The sequence below is a fragment of the Daktulosphaira vitifoliae genome, unplaced genomic scaffold (assembly GCF_025091365.1).
Source record: "Daktulosphaira vitifoliae isolate Bord-2020 unplaced genomic scaffold, ASM2509136v1 Scaffold_4, whole genome shotgun sequence".
Taxonomy (NCBI): Eukaryota; Metazoa; Arthropoda; class Insecta; order Hemiptera; family Phylloxeridae; genus Daktulosphaira; species Daktulosphaira vitifoliae.
This window is the reverse complement of record NW_026099575.1, coordinates 20,096,273-20,113,086: the sequence shown is the minus strand read 5'-3', so window position 1 is coordinate 20,113,086 and position 16,814 is coordinate 20,096,273. Positions and strand designations below refer to the sequence as shown.

The window sequence follows — 16,814 nt, the reverse complement described above, 5'->3', positions numbered from 1 at the left end:
TATCAATCGACATAAATAGTTCGTTATCATTTGGCACATCCCCTCCACACCTATGGACTACAAGTAGAAACTTGGTCCACTCGATAACACGTACAAATTACAACAACGGACAATAATTGTGTGTTGTCAACAACAATAATTATTATTAACAGGGTTTATTTGCGAGTTTATTCTGTAATTAGAGCGTAAGTGGTGCAAGTAAATTTTTTAATTTTTCAGAAAATACTTAAAAATATTTTAATCTCGCAAGAACTAATAAAAATATAGAATAAAAAAATATGTTGAAATATTTTAATATTAAACTCATTTTACCCAAAGCTTAACTAGCACCATTTTTGCTCTAACCTCAGTAATTGTTTTTCTTTATAATGCATTTACCATAGATGATAAATATATGGATATGAAATGCTTATACCAATAACTTATTGGATTGTGTGCCAAATTATGTGTATTGCCATACCCAATTAATGAATTATGAATTATCGTGCGATAAGGTCTGATGTCATATCCACATATTATCTACGGAATTTACGCTCAGAACCAGCGTTTTACATCATTTAAATGAACATATAATTGACATGTAAAATTCATGAATGAATTATAATAAAAAAGTAAAATTATCTTTATAACTGATATACAATTATTAATGAATTAAATAATTCCTGTAAAATTAATTATTATAATAATGTATTATTATTTAATATTCATATACAATATTATATGTTGAAATGATCAGTTTTACATCCTTCCATTTCACAAACCTAAAATGCTACAGATGGTGGTGGCCCTCTTTCACATGTTAGGGAGTTAAAAATGGTTCTTGGATAGGCTAATGATGGACGGAACACGTATTAGGGCAGGCTTGCGCTAGAGACCAGATACCACCGATGAAAAAATCATAAGATAATCTCGTTGGTACTCGAGGGACCAACTCTGTGAACCAAAACATTCATTTCTACCCTCTAGGCCAGCCAACCTTACATTATAATATATAAAGATTAAAATTATATATCATGTAAATTTTAATTTATCCAATATATTCGCTACTTAAATAAAGTGACTAATCACAATAGATTAAATTTCACGATAGACTAAAATGGCATCCATTGGAATTGAAAAATATTTCATTATATAACTCGTAAGTATTAATTTGTTAATTATTTGAAAAAATAAAAATCAAAGGAATCAAATAAACTTCTTAATTTAATTCAAATATTTTAAGTGTAGACTACTCTAATGATATTAACCCAAATTCAATGTCATATAAATATTTTGTGTTTATAAAGCAAACAATCATAGCATTCAATTGAAAACCCTAAATAATTTCCTGTTAAGAAAATGTTTGGCCTAAATATATAAGCAAATTTTAATATACAACTTAATTGACTTGTTTTATATATAATCCTGGAGAGTTATAATAGGTTTACCACCAGGCTTTGATATCTTATTAAAAAAATAATTTTTTTAAACATTTTTCTTAAATTTTAAATTAAATATTTTTAGCTATTTTCTTACAAAAAATTTTGATTAGTCGATATTAACTTAAAAATAAGTAATTATCAAGTTACAAGCATTTTAATGCATAGATTATGTATAACACGAGTGGATACAGCTCTTACTGGTGTACATTTGTGTTAGATTTCAAAATGGGCTACATACCTACTCTATGTATTTAAATGATTGTAACTCAATAAGTACTAATCTTAAAGATGATATAAACCCATCAATATTGTAAGAAAAGAAAAATAACTATTTTTAAATTCCAAAAAAAAGAACTTTTATTAAAAATAAACAATAAAAAATATATTTTTCTAGAAGTCCTAAACTGTAAAAATTAAAAAAAAAGTAATATAAAATATTCACTGGACCAAAAGTTATTAAAGATGTCAAAACCTGGTAGGACAATCTGTATACACTAAAACATTTAAAATATTCTATTATTAGTGAAGGATTTACTACTAAAAAAAATATTTTGAGATGTACTAAAATAAATAAAAAATATATATTACTAATAAATAAGGAAAACACTTTGTAAAAAAAAAAAAAATAATACATACTGAATATATGTAAAAAATATACAATATTATTTTAATTAAGATAGTCATACAAAAACTTTTATAATACTCCAATAACTTATAATAATTAAGTATTAAATAAAATATACATCTTTGGTAATGAACACATAACGTGGGTATTTAAATTGGTTTGAGTTGTTATTAATTGCCACTTTTACGTTCAAAGAGCGATGATACACATTCTTGTATGTAATGCAAGCATGAAGTCTTAATTAGAAAACCTCCAGCTTGTTCTGATACAGTTCCATTCCTAATATATTTTAAATACCCTAATGAATCCAATTGGGTGATTTCTGGACAAGGAGGTCCATAAAGCTGAATAGAATATGGTTCATACTTATATAATGGACCTTCTTTAATTTGAATAGGTATAGAAGATTGATTAAATTTAATACCAGTAGAGAAATTTGTGAAGTTAATAGATTTTGGTACAGATAAAGGTTTAGATACTATAGGAATTTCTTCTTTTTTATTCACATAAGAACTAATAATATCTTTAACATTAGAATTTGAATGAGCTAAGTTATCAATCAACTCAGCATCTACCCTTAGCTTTTTATTTCTTTGTTCAGTTTCATCTCTCAATAATTCATCTCTTTTATATTGAGTGTGTAATTTTTCTTCTTCAATTAATTCATCAAGAGCTTGCTCTTCACGTTTTAATTTCATTCTATTCCTAATAATAATGTCTTTATTCTCTTTTTTATATTGCTCTATGCGTTCTCTAGTATCATTTACATTAGTATTTTTAACTAAATTAAAAATAATGTCTTCTACCATTTCTAGATAATCATTATACTTGTCTAAGGTTTCAAAATCTTCTTCTGTTTTATTAAAATCTCGTAATATTCTCTTACGTATTTCAACTTCTACATCTACTGTAGCATCTTCAAATTGTTGGAGTTTAAAAGCATTACGTCTTAATGGAGTCAGACATTTTGGGCACGGACCAGAACCTGAAATTTAAAAATTGGATAGTAAAAATTGTTCATGGTAGATAAATAACTATTATAGAACAGAATAGAAACAAAAAAATTATTTTTCTTCTGTATCACAAATTGGTAATGCTTAAAAATAATATTAATAAATCTTTAAGCGACCGTTTTGTGAAATAATAATTTTGGCAATTTTTTGAACAAAAACCATAAACAAATAATGCATTTGTCTTCGAAATGCCACACATAAATACCATCACTTGTTATTAGATTCATATTACAAAGATAAAATTGATAATAATTATTATTTTACTTAATCTATTAAAAAAAAAAAAAAAAGAATGATTAGTATCCATTATCATTCATAATTGTTGAATCATTGAATTTTCCAATTTATTGATAAATCTCAAAGTAATATATTAATTTAGGATTTACTAAAATACTAAGTCATAAATTACATTTATATCAAAATAAATAATTTATCTGTTTCATACAATTTATTTTAACTTCAGTATTGTTTGACAAATTGGTAATGCTTTCTAATCATTATAATGAATTAAAAGCGACCGTATTTGTATTTATTGTTTTAGGCATATTTTTGAACAAAAAATTAAAAAGTTTTCTTTTTTTTTGTCTTCGAAATGCCAAAATTCCAATATAACAATAGTCTGTAATTTGTTGAACATACAGCATCAAAGTATGCCTTACAGTGATGAATTGCGTGTTTTTTAAAATTGGAATGCTCAGACATTATGTATGGATAGAATTCAGATATTGCAAATGTGACATGATTACAATTGGTAGTGCTGCCAAAGTACATTACAAAAGTTTGATTATGTTCTATTTATTAGATATTAGTACAACATCATTTACATATATTGTATACATATAAATATACATGTTGCTAATGAACATATAAATAATATGATTGCCACAGAACCCCATAAGTATCCCAGTACTATCACCACCTTTAGAACCTTAAACCAAACAGTCAAATTTTATTTAACAAACTATAAAATTTAGGAAATCTTCATCTTTATTTAAATAAGAATTGTAAGATAAGCTTCAGTAATATTCTACTACAGTTTCTAAAAAGAGGGCAAATGGAAAGGGACAGAGTCTTCCTTCTTATTTGGAGTACAATCTAATATCCTCTTTAAGTAAATAGCCAAATACTGGGGGGACGCTTTAATTTTGGACACTGAAGAATGGAAAGTTTTAATATAAGAAATTTATTCGAATGGTCAAAATTTCTTAAACTATAACTAAACTATAAAATTTCTTAAATAATAACTTAAAGAATGATATTATAAGAACTTTATGAAACAACCGTGGTAATATAAGTACTTGGAGCACGGTCCATGTATGAATACCATGACGTAATCATTGTTATTTAATTGTTTTTAGATTATTCAAAAATTTAATTAATTAATTCTTTAATGTAAGATTAAAAAACCATGTAATTAATTTATGACTACACATGGAACTAAAAGACTTATTATATTAAGGGTTGAGTTATAAAGAGATGTAAATAAAAATTTAAGGCGTTATAATATTAGTTATATTAATAAAACTTCCGTGGTAGTTATGTTTTTAGTTTGTTGAATACTTTATAAATTATATTACATTATTTATCATGTCATATTTTTATATGTAGATACCTAACTAAATTGGTTACTATTAATATTTTTTTCTCTTGTTTCTGTTATAAAATAATATTAAAATTTAAGACTGTTTTGCATTTATTTACATAATAAATTAAAATTTTTCTATCGACTTTGTGATGTTTTGTATTATTTCTAATTCATTTTTAATGAAATAACAAAAATTATAGATAAGTACTAGTTTATTAATTTATTAAGATAATTATTTTTTATTGAGAATATTTGTTTATCATGATTAATATTATTTTTAGATCTTAAGGTGAGACATTTTTATGTTCCCGAGCCAATTTAATGTGGCTCGGGAACACTCCTCATTTTTTAGCACCTATAGTACCCCACTTTAATTACTGTTTTGTTATAAAAAAAATAGTGTCAATAAATTTTTTTTAAATTACACAAAAAACTTTGTTTAAAAATTATTTGTACAATTAATTTAAAATAATATATCCCAGTTAATATTTGACAAACAGATTTTTAAAAATTTACCAATTATATATTTTTAATAAAAATATTAAGCTATTAAAATTGTAACACAAATTGGTAATGCATTAAATTATTAACAATCCTTTGCGACCGTGTTTGTGAACATAATATAGGCCAAATTTTGAACAATATTCAATCATTTATGACTTGATTTGCCTTCAATTTGCCATAATAATAAATTAATTTTAATTTATAAAGTGATAATCCCATTATGTTATTTAAATACATTTTTAAATTATAAATCTCAAAGAGTTATTAAATATTATTTTGATCTACCTCTAATGTAATTTAATCATAAAAATTTATTTTTTTTTAAATGGAATTTTGCATATTTATCAAGTTTAAATGTTAGTAAATAATCTAATAAAGAAAATGATCGGTCAATAACAATTTTGATATTATATCAGAAGTTATAAACTAAAAGATGAAAAAAATTGAATGGAGGACGGTACTAGAAATTGAATGAAAAATTGATATTGTACATATAATTTTAATATTTTTAATAAAAGATTATTTTCCAAAATCTATTATGTAAATTTTAACAAATGTCAGAAGAAAAAAAAAACAAATATCAATAGCACCTTGTACTAATTGAATTTTATTAAGTACAAAATGAACCTTTTCACTGAAATTGAACCATAATTTTTGTCATGAATAAAATATATTTTTCTCCGTTCAAACTAACAACAATGTCAAATTCTACTTGTAACTCACAAACTTTTAGATACAAGTTATATAAACTATTATTAATGTTAGATGAATAGTTAATATATGATAAGAAATTTATTTCACTATAATTTGATGAGTCGATACTGAAAAACACATGCTTTTAGACTAATAGTCAAAAATATCTTTGATATAAAAAGAATTATAAACTGTATAAGAAATTTACATAATATTATTGGACTACTTAAACAAAAAAGCTCATTTTTTGATGGGAGTGTACAAAGGCAAATCTTTGCATGTCATAGTACCAAAATTATTTATGAGTAACATAATGGATTTAACTTTATTATTTTATTTAGAATATAACTATTATTTAAGAATGGGTGGGGAAAATATTAGAATTCCTCAGTATATTAATCCTCTTTTTCTCTTGAATAAGAAACTAGGTAATCTTAGAAAACTTCAAAATTCCTTGTATATCAATCTGCCACTATCATCATTTAGATTCATTGAAACCCAACTTAATCATGTAATTTTTAATAACAGTCTAAAAAAGCAGTAGCCTATAACTTTTTCTTACAAAAAATGTTGATGGGTTGATAATAATTTTACGTCAAATACTCATCTAATTACAACCACTAATTTATAGTGGGTATGTAGTGCAGGTCGGTACAAACCATAGTGGTGTATGTATACTCCACCTGCATTCATACACACTCTATAAATTAAAACAGTTGCAATTCAATAATTTTTCTACAGTTATTATGGCTCATCAAAAATGTTTGCATGTAAAAGCCTAAAAAATTGCTATTACAAATTTCTGAAAAAATAAAATAAAATATACTTTGAACATAATCTGAGAAAGTAATAATTTTATTTTAAATACTTCAACAAAAGTGAATTATCATATATCCATGAATAAATATTTTTATTATTGTCAATTCTAACTTAACTCGTGATACGAGTATTATCAATACCTTTGATAAATGCAACTTCTATACAATTTGCACACATTGAATGTCCACATATGTTAAAATTAAACACCAAATTCGGATTTCTGAACTTGGAGCTCATACATCGAACACACGCCAATTCTTCCATTACAAATTATTTGTATTAATTAATTGCTAAGTATCTACAGAAATATGTATAAAGAATAATTATAAATATATATATATCATTTTAATATAATTTCACTTACCATGCAAAACCGCTTTAATAAACAATCATTATGACAATTATTCTTATAATGTTTTAATTTGATCAAATTATATTATATTTATTTATTATTTTATATCATATTTAATATTAAGCTTTAATAAATAACAATCATTATAAAAACTAATCTTATATTGTTTTAATTTGGTAAAATTATTGAACTAGGGTAACCATGCTGTATTTTTTAAAATTAATAAGACGTGTAAGTAATGCAAAAACCACGAGGTAAATTGAAAAATAAACGAATGAGTGATATGCCGTTCTATGCAGTGACAATACAACGTGCGTAATCAACTGATTAGATCGAGTAAATTTTCTCATGAATGTTTTTGAACATGACATTTCATGGAAGAAAAAAACTAATGTTTATATATATATATATAAATATACCACAGAGAGAATAATTAATAAACGTTGTCTATGAACAGTAATAACAAGCAACTAATAGAAAACTTTTCACCAAATGAAACAGAATATTGAGGATTTAAAAATATATTTTTGATTTAAAAAATATAACACGACAATTACAATTTGAAAACTCGTTAATGTATAAACTTTTATCATTGATGATGGATAACAAGGGTGGACTGGGAAAGCCAATGGTCATGAGGGCAGAAAGATTGTGACGACCTCGCGGAGTCGCCACAATCCTTGAACGGGCAGCACGATGTCGACATACTTTTTCGACACTATTATCTCCTCAATTCGTTTTTTGTGGAATTTAGCAATATGGTATTAGTTGGTTTAGTACATGGGAATTCCTTAATGCTTGGACATTTCTGTAATACAACAACCGGGGAACATGAATTGCTACAACCCTATTTGAATTTTAGCCCAGTACGAATAACTTTTTGTATATTTGGTAATATCGACCTAAAAGTTGATTTTATATATTCTAGAAAAAATATAAACGGAGTCCCATATGCTTCAAAAAAATGTTGCATTGAAAAAAAAAAAGCCTTTGAAAATGTTTTTAATTCTATGGAAAATCACAATTACCTATTAAATTAAGAATATAATTTACTATTAATTATTTTTATCACCAGTGATACATCTAATGGCCAAGAATTACGCAAAACAACGCTTATCAAAAATTAAATAGGTAAAATAAAAATTAAAAAAATATATTACCTAAATATAAATCTTTATTAAATGTAGCCGGCTCAATTTCGCTATTCATAACAGTTTTCATCGCTCCATAGACGGCGATTTTCCCTTGTCTCCGTGGCCAGACCATATCTGGTGGATACATAATTAAACTTAATTCATCAAAATTCTATGTAAAACAGTAGCAGATCCAGCAATCAAAAAGTAGAACCGCAGATTGTCCTGTAGTAAAACCAACAATTAAAATTTTGTTAATGATTGTGACAATTTTATCATTATTATTTAATAATAGTTCGATTATAAAACTCTATAATGTCTTAATAATAAAACTATGTAGACATTATTTCATAGAATTAATATTGGTAGATTAGTTCAGTTAAGTAGTATTCAGATTTTATGCTGATTTTTAAAATAAATCTATTAATAGTATACTCAGTGGCGGCTCGTGACTTGGACAGGACGTTCGCACCCCCTACTAAAATTAATTCATTGAATATACTAAATTCTACATTTTTATTAAATATGCAAATTTTTAAATAGTAAAATAGTTGTAAGACAATTGTCGTGTGCGAACATTAAAGTTATTTCTCTCAAATACCAGGAGTATATACGGGTACCTATGTACGCACGAGCAGTGTTTGGACGACGACAGCATCGTCCACACGGTAAAATATTACATTATTGCTAATTTGTGTAATTTATTTTAAGAATTGACTGCATGTACGTCCGTCGTTATCGATTACTATAATAGTATAATCGCTATTATTATTATTTTCATTTCTATTTTCTACTGCGACCTTTAAAATAATAATATGTGTATTGTATTTTATTTTATTATATTTAATTTGACAATTTTTTATAACTATAATTAGCGGTATTATATTTAAAGTCGCACCACCACCACCACCCACGAACCACAACTGAGTATACTTATATGTATTGACGTAATTTGTTTTTTTTTTTTTTATAAAAATACTTATAATTTTCTTTAAACTTTACACCTAAGATAATATGTTTGAATTATCATTATGAAATTTATTATCTCATCTATTTCTGAACTAGTATTGTTTATTGTAATAAACCAAAAATTAAATTAAAAATAAAAATAAAAATAAAGAAGAGTGAGTAGGTTATTAGGATGTTAAATATATATTTTTTTAATTTATATAATTTAATTGATGGTTTATAACGCAACAGATAGTTGGAGGTTCAAGAGCATAGGTTAAATTATACTTACCTTATGTCCTATGTCATACAATAATACTTCAATCAATCCAACGTTGATTGTTTTATAAATGCACTACGTATACGATTCATACTACACGTCATATAATCAATATAATTACTTGCGAAAACTATTCAAATTTTAAATAATACCACTTAATTACACAATATCTATGACTAAATTTATTTTTAAGAGATTCTGAACAATAAATTTTTATAGAAATATAATTTTGTAATTTGTCCTTATTTAATTTTTTTATCTTTGTGAAATAAATATTTTTTTAAGAGAATATATTTTATTGAGAGATCGACACCATTATTTTTTAAATATTCCTCTGGCCTGGCCAAAATAACATTCAAAAAATATTTATATCTGTGTAAAAATTTTATCAAGGCAGTATTGTGGTGGTCCAATGTGTCCCGGCGCTAGCGCCTTAAATGGATGCGGCACAATAATCACCAAGACAAAATTTAAACACTGCAAATATATTTGTAACTTTCTCTGCGTTGTCTGTTGGCGCGATGTTTTTAAAACAAAGACATTAATGACGGACTACCTACCCCCAATAAGAAAAGCTTGCATTAAATTTTGAATATTAATTAAAATTTAAAGTTTTGTTGGGTTTATAAAATAATATAAAAATGGTTTAATGTTTAAAATATCATTCCACAATAAGAAAAATAAGTAAATAAAACATTATTGTTCGATGAACAAATTAAAAGATTCACCAAAACAAAATTCACTTTAAAATTTCAGTAGGCGTTACTTAAAAATCTCTACAGTAAGTAGATTTTTTCCCATAATTAGCTGGTTATTTTGTATTTTAAATAAGGGAACCCTGTTTTGGTGATCTTGTATATTTATAGTATGTGACATACATATACAAACGATAACATCATAATTTATATTAATATTATAAGTGATAAGATATTATTACATTACAAACAAATTTCATTTATGCAAATTTAAATAACGAATTTTTAACATTTGTTTTGACTGCTAACTAAAGGTAATCCATCTTATACTAATTTTAGTCTTGTGGGTATGAAATTACTACTTAAATGATGGAATTTTATTAAAGTGATACAAATTTTGTTGATGAATATGAAATACAATATACAATTGATATTTTAGTTTTGTGTAATATCTCCTAATAAAATATTTGAGGAATACATTAACTTTTAATAATGAATTTTTTGAAAGATTATATTAACCTGTTTCTGAATATGTAGAAAGAATGTATAGGAACTGTATATTCCTCTATTTTATATCTTAATATATTTTATAACATTTTTAAGCCATAAATAATTTAAAAACATTTAATTTGTTAATATTAACAAAAATATTTCGAATTATACATTTTTTAAATTATAAATACTTATTCAGAATGTCTTTAAAAAAAAGATCAAATTCTCAATGTGCTTTTAGAAAGTCTTAAACCTCCCGTACATGGGTCCATATAACGATTCCTTTTAAACACAGTTCCCCTGTACAAAGATTTCACAGTATAATACTCAATAATTATACAAAAAATTAATTTTCACTTTTTAAGATGATTTACAACTTTATTTTACTTTAAAATAACATTCTGAGCCTGAAAAAATTAACATCATATTTTTTATTATTTGTATAAGCAATAAAAACAATTTATTTTTAAATTTAAAATTTTTCAAGATTTTAAAACAATCAGTTTTAAGCACTTACAAAAATAATTAATAGGTCGATAACAATTGTAGAACTACTAATTAATGAGTTATAGGCATTTTAATACATAGAGTCGGTACGTAATTTGTGTTATAAATATACACCCGTAGAGCTGTACCCTAAAAAAATTGTATTATAAATAATTTTAAAAATGTAGTTTAATGTAGTTTAACAATACATAAATTATTAAAAAACACTGTACGTTTTTGTGTACACAAACAGGTTCATTATTCGTAGTGTATAACTTCATCATTTTTTTTTCACACAGATGTATTTAACTATTTACTTATTCTTTATACATTCTTAATAATTAGAAGTTTAGTAAAAAAAAAAATTACGATGACGATGAAAAAGTTTTTATTTTCTATTTAATGCTTACTTATCATGATGTTGTAAATATTATTTATATAAAAATAATTAATAATATTTTAAATTTAATCTCTTATTAGAAAAAGGTCCAAATTCCAAATTCCAAATTTTATTTTTTTTTAGAGAAAATGTATTTTTGTGTACATTCAAATTATATTAAATAAGTTCTAAAATATTTTATTTTATTTTTTTGTTTTTAATTTTGAGCAATTTTTTTTTAATTTAATAAAGTTGTATTAATCAAAATTTTTAAACAACATTTTTTTTATAGAAATTAGAATACTCAAAATATTTTTTTTAGTTGTAATTATCGAAATATTTGTTTGGTAAAGACTATTTATTTTATTTATCATAATATATAGTATTTCAACTAAAATCTTTAAATAATTAAATAAATTGTGTTAGTTATACATACAAAATTCCATTAAAAATCCAAAATTAATATTTTAAAACAATTTTAAAATTAATTAATTATGACGAAAAAACTGACGTATTTTATAAAAAATAAATAAAACAAAATGGACAATTTTCATTAATACAACAAATTTACCAAATAGTGATTCTATGATTGAATTCCTTTAAATACTTTATTATTAACGCTATAGTTATTTTAAAATTATAGTAAAGTAATCATAAAAAAAAATTAAGACAAACTATATTGGCTATATTAGTCTTATATTCATAAAATAATGAGTTTTATATAATTTAAATAGATAAATAGATTTTTATATAATTATTATTGATTTATTTACTTATAAAATAAATTAAACGTTCTATAATTTGTGAACATTTTGACGTAATAAATTAAGATATAATTAAAATATTACTATGTAAGTTTCTCAAGTTCAAACTTCAATTACACGCGGATAATTTAAAACAAATTTCTCTGAATATACAGACAATAATAATAATAAAAATAAAAATAAATTTGGTGTTTACTATTTTTGGTGAGTCAATATTTTATCCTCCAGCAGCCATATTTAAACTGCGGGCCGTTTATTGCTGATCCCTTTTATAAAATATGTTCTTAAATAATTTTTTGGTTTATTTTATCTAGTAACTGATCTTGTTTAACTTATTATTATTTTATACTTAGAAATTTCATATACAAATAACAAAAAAACTTACATTTTACATTTCATTGTTATTCAAAAATTTCCCCTAGTAATCTTTTTTTTTGAATAGTACTTAAAATTTCATATATTTTTTATTCGTGATGTTTTTTTAACTATTGAAATAAACAATTTTTTTAATTTATTTTATAACGCTCAAATTAAAATCTTGCGCCGTAAAAGAACAATATTCTTGGATATTGTTATAATATTTGTATTGTTCAGTATTTCAACTGTGTAAAAACGGTTTACATTCAGTTTTAGAATTATACTAAAATAACGCTAGAAATCAGTTTCTGTAACTCATTGAAATTTTTAATGAATGGTATAAATTATATATGCATGTCATATCAGTGCTTTGGACATGGAACAACGTTAAGAATATGCAAACCCACCAAATTATTTAAATAGGTTTTAAAAAGTAGTTTTAACACTGTTGATTAATTTAAGGAAAGTGTTTTGAATACTGTTATTATTGTACAATTTGTATTCATTTCTTGTATTTGGTCCATATATGAACAAAAAAATATTATAATCTAAGGTTAATACATATATTGAATTTAAACTTCTTAAATACTTATATAAGTGTTGATGGAGAGATTTAAAAAATAAATTAATTTTTACGACTTTGGATTTTTTGCTTATTATTCTTTTTTGATATTTTTGTGAAAAAAAAATGTTAACATCTACATTACTGAGTGGCAATCGCGCTTGAGCGCGTATTTATGTAACATCAATGGTGGGCATTAACTAGTTAAAAAGTTAATATTTTTCCAATTTAACTAGTTAATTATTTTTCTAATAAACTTTTCAATTTAACTAATTTTATTTTTCATTGAAATAACTTAGCTTTTTCAATTAATTAGTTAAAATAACAGTTAAGCTAATTTAAAAATTTCATAAAAAATGTATGTGATTTTTTTTCATAAATAGGTTTAAAGATAAAACAGTGCAACCAACACCAAAATATACAAAATGAATAAACAATTTTTTTTTTATCATTAATATTTTCTTCCTAATCAGTTGAAAAACGATTCTTAGATTTTCCTTGCATCATCAACTAATAAAAATTGATTTTAGAAGATTTTAGCCAAAAAATTAATTTTAAATGAAACAAATTTTTTTTAAACTAATTAAGTTAAAAAAATATTTCAACATATCTTTTAACTTAGCTAGTTAAATTTATAATTTGATAACTTTTAACTGTTGATTTATCGACATTGTTCATACTTGATTTAAATTAACTTGAGTTAATTATTTCGACTATCTTGGCCATCCTTGTGTAACATGTATGGCATATAACATATAACTTATAATATATATTTGGCGGCTATATAAAAATAATTACATGTTTTTATTTATTAAATTAGTGGAACACTAATTGTAACTTTATAATGTTACAATTTATAAATAATGTTTAAAATTAGGGCTTTAAATACATATTCACATTTCCCATTAGCTTATTGGTATTTCATTTTATTGATTTTGCGTATTTTTAATACGTCTATTATAGTACCAACTTTATTTATTGTACACAACGCTTAAGAATTGAATTGATACAGAAAGTATTTAGCCAATTAGTCAGCCCGCAGGAGAGAACTAAATTTTTAATTTTTTTAGTGAATTCCATTTTTGACTATTTTCTGGAAAGGCCGACATTTTAACTTATTACAAGAAAAAACTTAAACAATTTCCTTCTAAGTGAATAAAAATCAATTTACTGGTGATTTCCTAACTAAATAACTCACAGTTGATGTACATAGATGAATGAAATCGACGTATCTTTCCATTATTATAAAGATATTAATTTAAATGACGGCGCTGTTTAAATTTTTCATGTTTTTTTATGTCGTCCAATATAATGTTCTAAGACTCTCATACATATATAATATTGTTTATTAACACAATAGCGATTATTTTAAAACACGGCTTTAAATCTTACTTGAATCAAATGTTTTATTATCGCCATTTCATCAAAGCTTTGACTAAATTTATCTAGAAATATTTTACAATATTATTAATTTATAAAAAAATAGTAACATATTTATATAGATAAACGCCAGGTTATTTCCTTTATCTTTGTTAAAACCATATAGGTTTATACATGTAAACATTTTTCTATACACGTAAAATAATTTAATCATAATAAAAAACGATAGCACAGTGGGGTCGCGGAACAGTATGGACGTGGGATAGTTGGGACAAATATAGATGATAATCTGACAGTGATTAAAATTCACCATCATAAAAAACGCTTCGATGGAAAACTGTTGGTAGTCTTTAATTCTAAGAAAGTGGTGCATAATTACAAATGCAACATCAACTCCTATTTCCTTAATTATATCCTAATTAGTAGTTCATAGATTTAAAAAAATATTTGATGAATAATATTTTTATAGCAATTAAATATAATAGGAAATTAATATTTAATAATGTAATATTGTAATTTTTACGGAAAAATAATAAAAAATGATAAAGTAGTATATTTTGTTACTTTTATGACAAACATATATAAATATTAAAGGGCAACATATTACAAAACATTTTTTTTTACTTATGAATAAATACATTGGTCTACAAAAAACTTTCATCGGAATCAAAAATATACATTTCTTAATCAACTTTTCGCACTGTGTTCAAATCTGAAATCAAATATTTTCTATTTCTTTTAAGTTTTGATATTATATTTAATTATTAAAAAATAAGTATTTAAATATAAAAAAATGATTAAAAACAAAATAAAATTGTTTTAAAATTATTAATAATTTTGATACTCGTTGTAGTTATTAAATCTAAATGAGATAAAAATCAAAAGAGTTAAACAATTTTTCTAACTCAAACACCTTTGTAAGGTATTTTAAAATAAAATAAAATACAAAACCCAAAATTATAAATAAGAATAGAATTTTTTCACCATAAAGACAAGTCAAGAGGTCAAATTTTTTTATAGTCAAAATAAAGAATATTTTATAAGATTTTATTTAAGATATATATAAAAGTGTTAGTATTTCCGGAATATTTTCAAAAATTAAATTGTAAAAGTACTAGTTTCTATACGCATTTTTTAAATTTAGGTCACTCTGTATAAAGGGAAATGGTCCAATTTAAAAAAAGTATGTTGAATGAAAGAAGTATATATAAATAGTATTTATCATAAAAAAAATACACTGATCCATACAATTTTCAACAAAATTATAAAAATATAAAATTAAAAAGTAGCACAGTGGGGTCGCGGTACAGTGTAGATGTGGCATAGTAATAGTGGACAAGTATAGATGATATCTGACAGTGATTAAAATCGCTGTCATAAGAAACGCTTCGATACAAATCTGTAGAAAATGTTTAATTTTAAGAAATTGATGAATTATTCCAAAAACAAAATGAACTCCTATTTTTTGTTCTACTTCGACTGCCATTTGCATATTGGAGATAGATCGTCTGAACAAATTATATTTTTCATAATGTAAGCTTTAATTTACATATGTTTAAGGACGTAGTATTTCCGGAACATTTTCTTCAAAAGTTGACTTTAGTAAAATAGTTGTTATTTTGAATCGCTCCTTGTGAGTAAGTTAATTGTCAGATTTTCGTTCATTTTTCAATAAGCTATAGAAATTTTCAGAAATAAAATGTCGAATATTACTGATTTTAAAAATCGTTTTTTTCGGGGGGACTTTTATTAGTTACGGGAAATGAGAGAAAAATTTTTAATTTTTGAGGGTAATTTCTTCAACTAGCATGTCTAAGTAAAGATATCAAGCATCTATAAAAAAATAATTATATTGATATGATTATTTTTGAAAAAGTTACGGCAATTTTTAGTAATAAAAATTGAAAAAATTTCGAAAATTAGCAAATTGTAAATTTGTAATTTTTTTGGAGGTTTCCCCCATTTACGGGGAACGAGAGAAATTTTTTCAATTTTTGAGGGTAATGTCTTCGACTAGATACGATTTGTGATCTTTTAACGTATCGTTGAAAGAAATCGGTTGGGTGAGAGCTAAGAAAAAGTAATAACAGACACAAAAAAAACCACATCATAGTAAAATTATTACCTTCTCAGATTCGCTTCGAAGCTAAAATTGATTATCAGATTAAAATCATTAGTTGGAAAATCTAATCAATTAACAAAAGTTTCATCTTTCTATTACTATTATTGTTACCTTCTAGTCTATAGCTCAAAGCTAGATATAAATACTTTACAAACCCCATTCATCTAGTTGGAACAGTAAATTATTTCTCTTAAGAAAAAATAA

At 24.0% G+C, this 16,814-nt stretch overlaps 1 protein-coding gene across 1 annotated transcript; it reads right to left on the bottom strand.

The window, feature by feature from the left end:
* Window positions 1–1,980: 1,980 nt before the first annotated feature.
* LOC126904450 (CDK-activating kinase assembly factor MAT1) lies at window positions 1,981–7,325 on the bottom strand. Its single transcript, XM_050683492.1, has 3 exons — window positions 7,025–7,325; window positions 6,801–6,958; window positions 1,981–3,031 (listed from the first exon to the last, which is right to left on the bottom strand). Exons 2-3 carry the CDS (start codon window positions 6,922–6,924, stop codon window positions 2,217–2,219), a joined length of 939 nt encoding a protein of 312 aa, XP_050539449.1. The 5' UTR covers window positions 6,925–6,958; window positions 7,025–7,325; the 3' UTR covers window positions 1,981–2,216.
* Between the last annotated feature and the right edge of the window lie 9,489 nt (window positions 7,326–16,814).

What these genes read in the sequence shown, in the direction of transcription:
- LOC126904450 (XM_050683492.1), bottom strand. Translation starts at nt 6,924, where the DNA reads ATGGAAGAATTGGCGTGTGTTCGATGTATGAGCTCCAAGTTCAGAAAT. An exon ending in AGAAGTTGCATTTATCAAAG is followed by an intron (nt 3,032 to 6,800) that starts GTATTGATAATA and finishes TTTAAATTTCAG; the next exon opens with GTTCTGGTCCGTGCCCAAAA.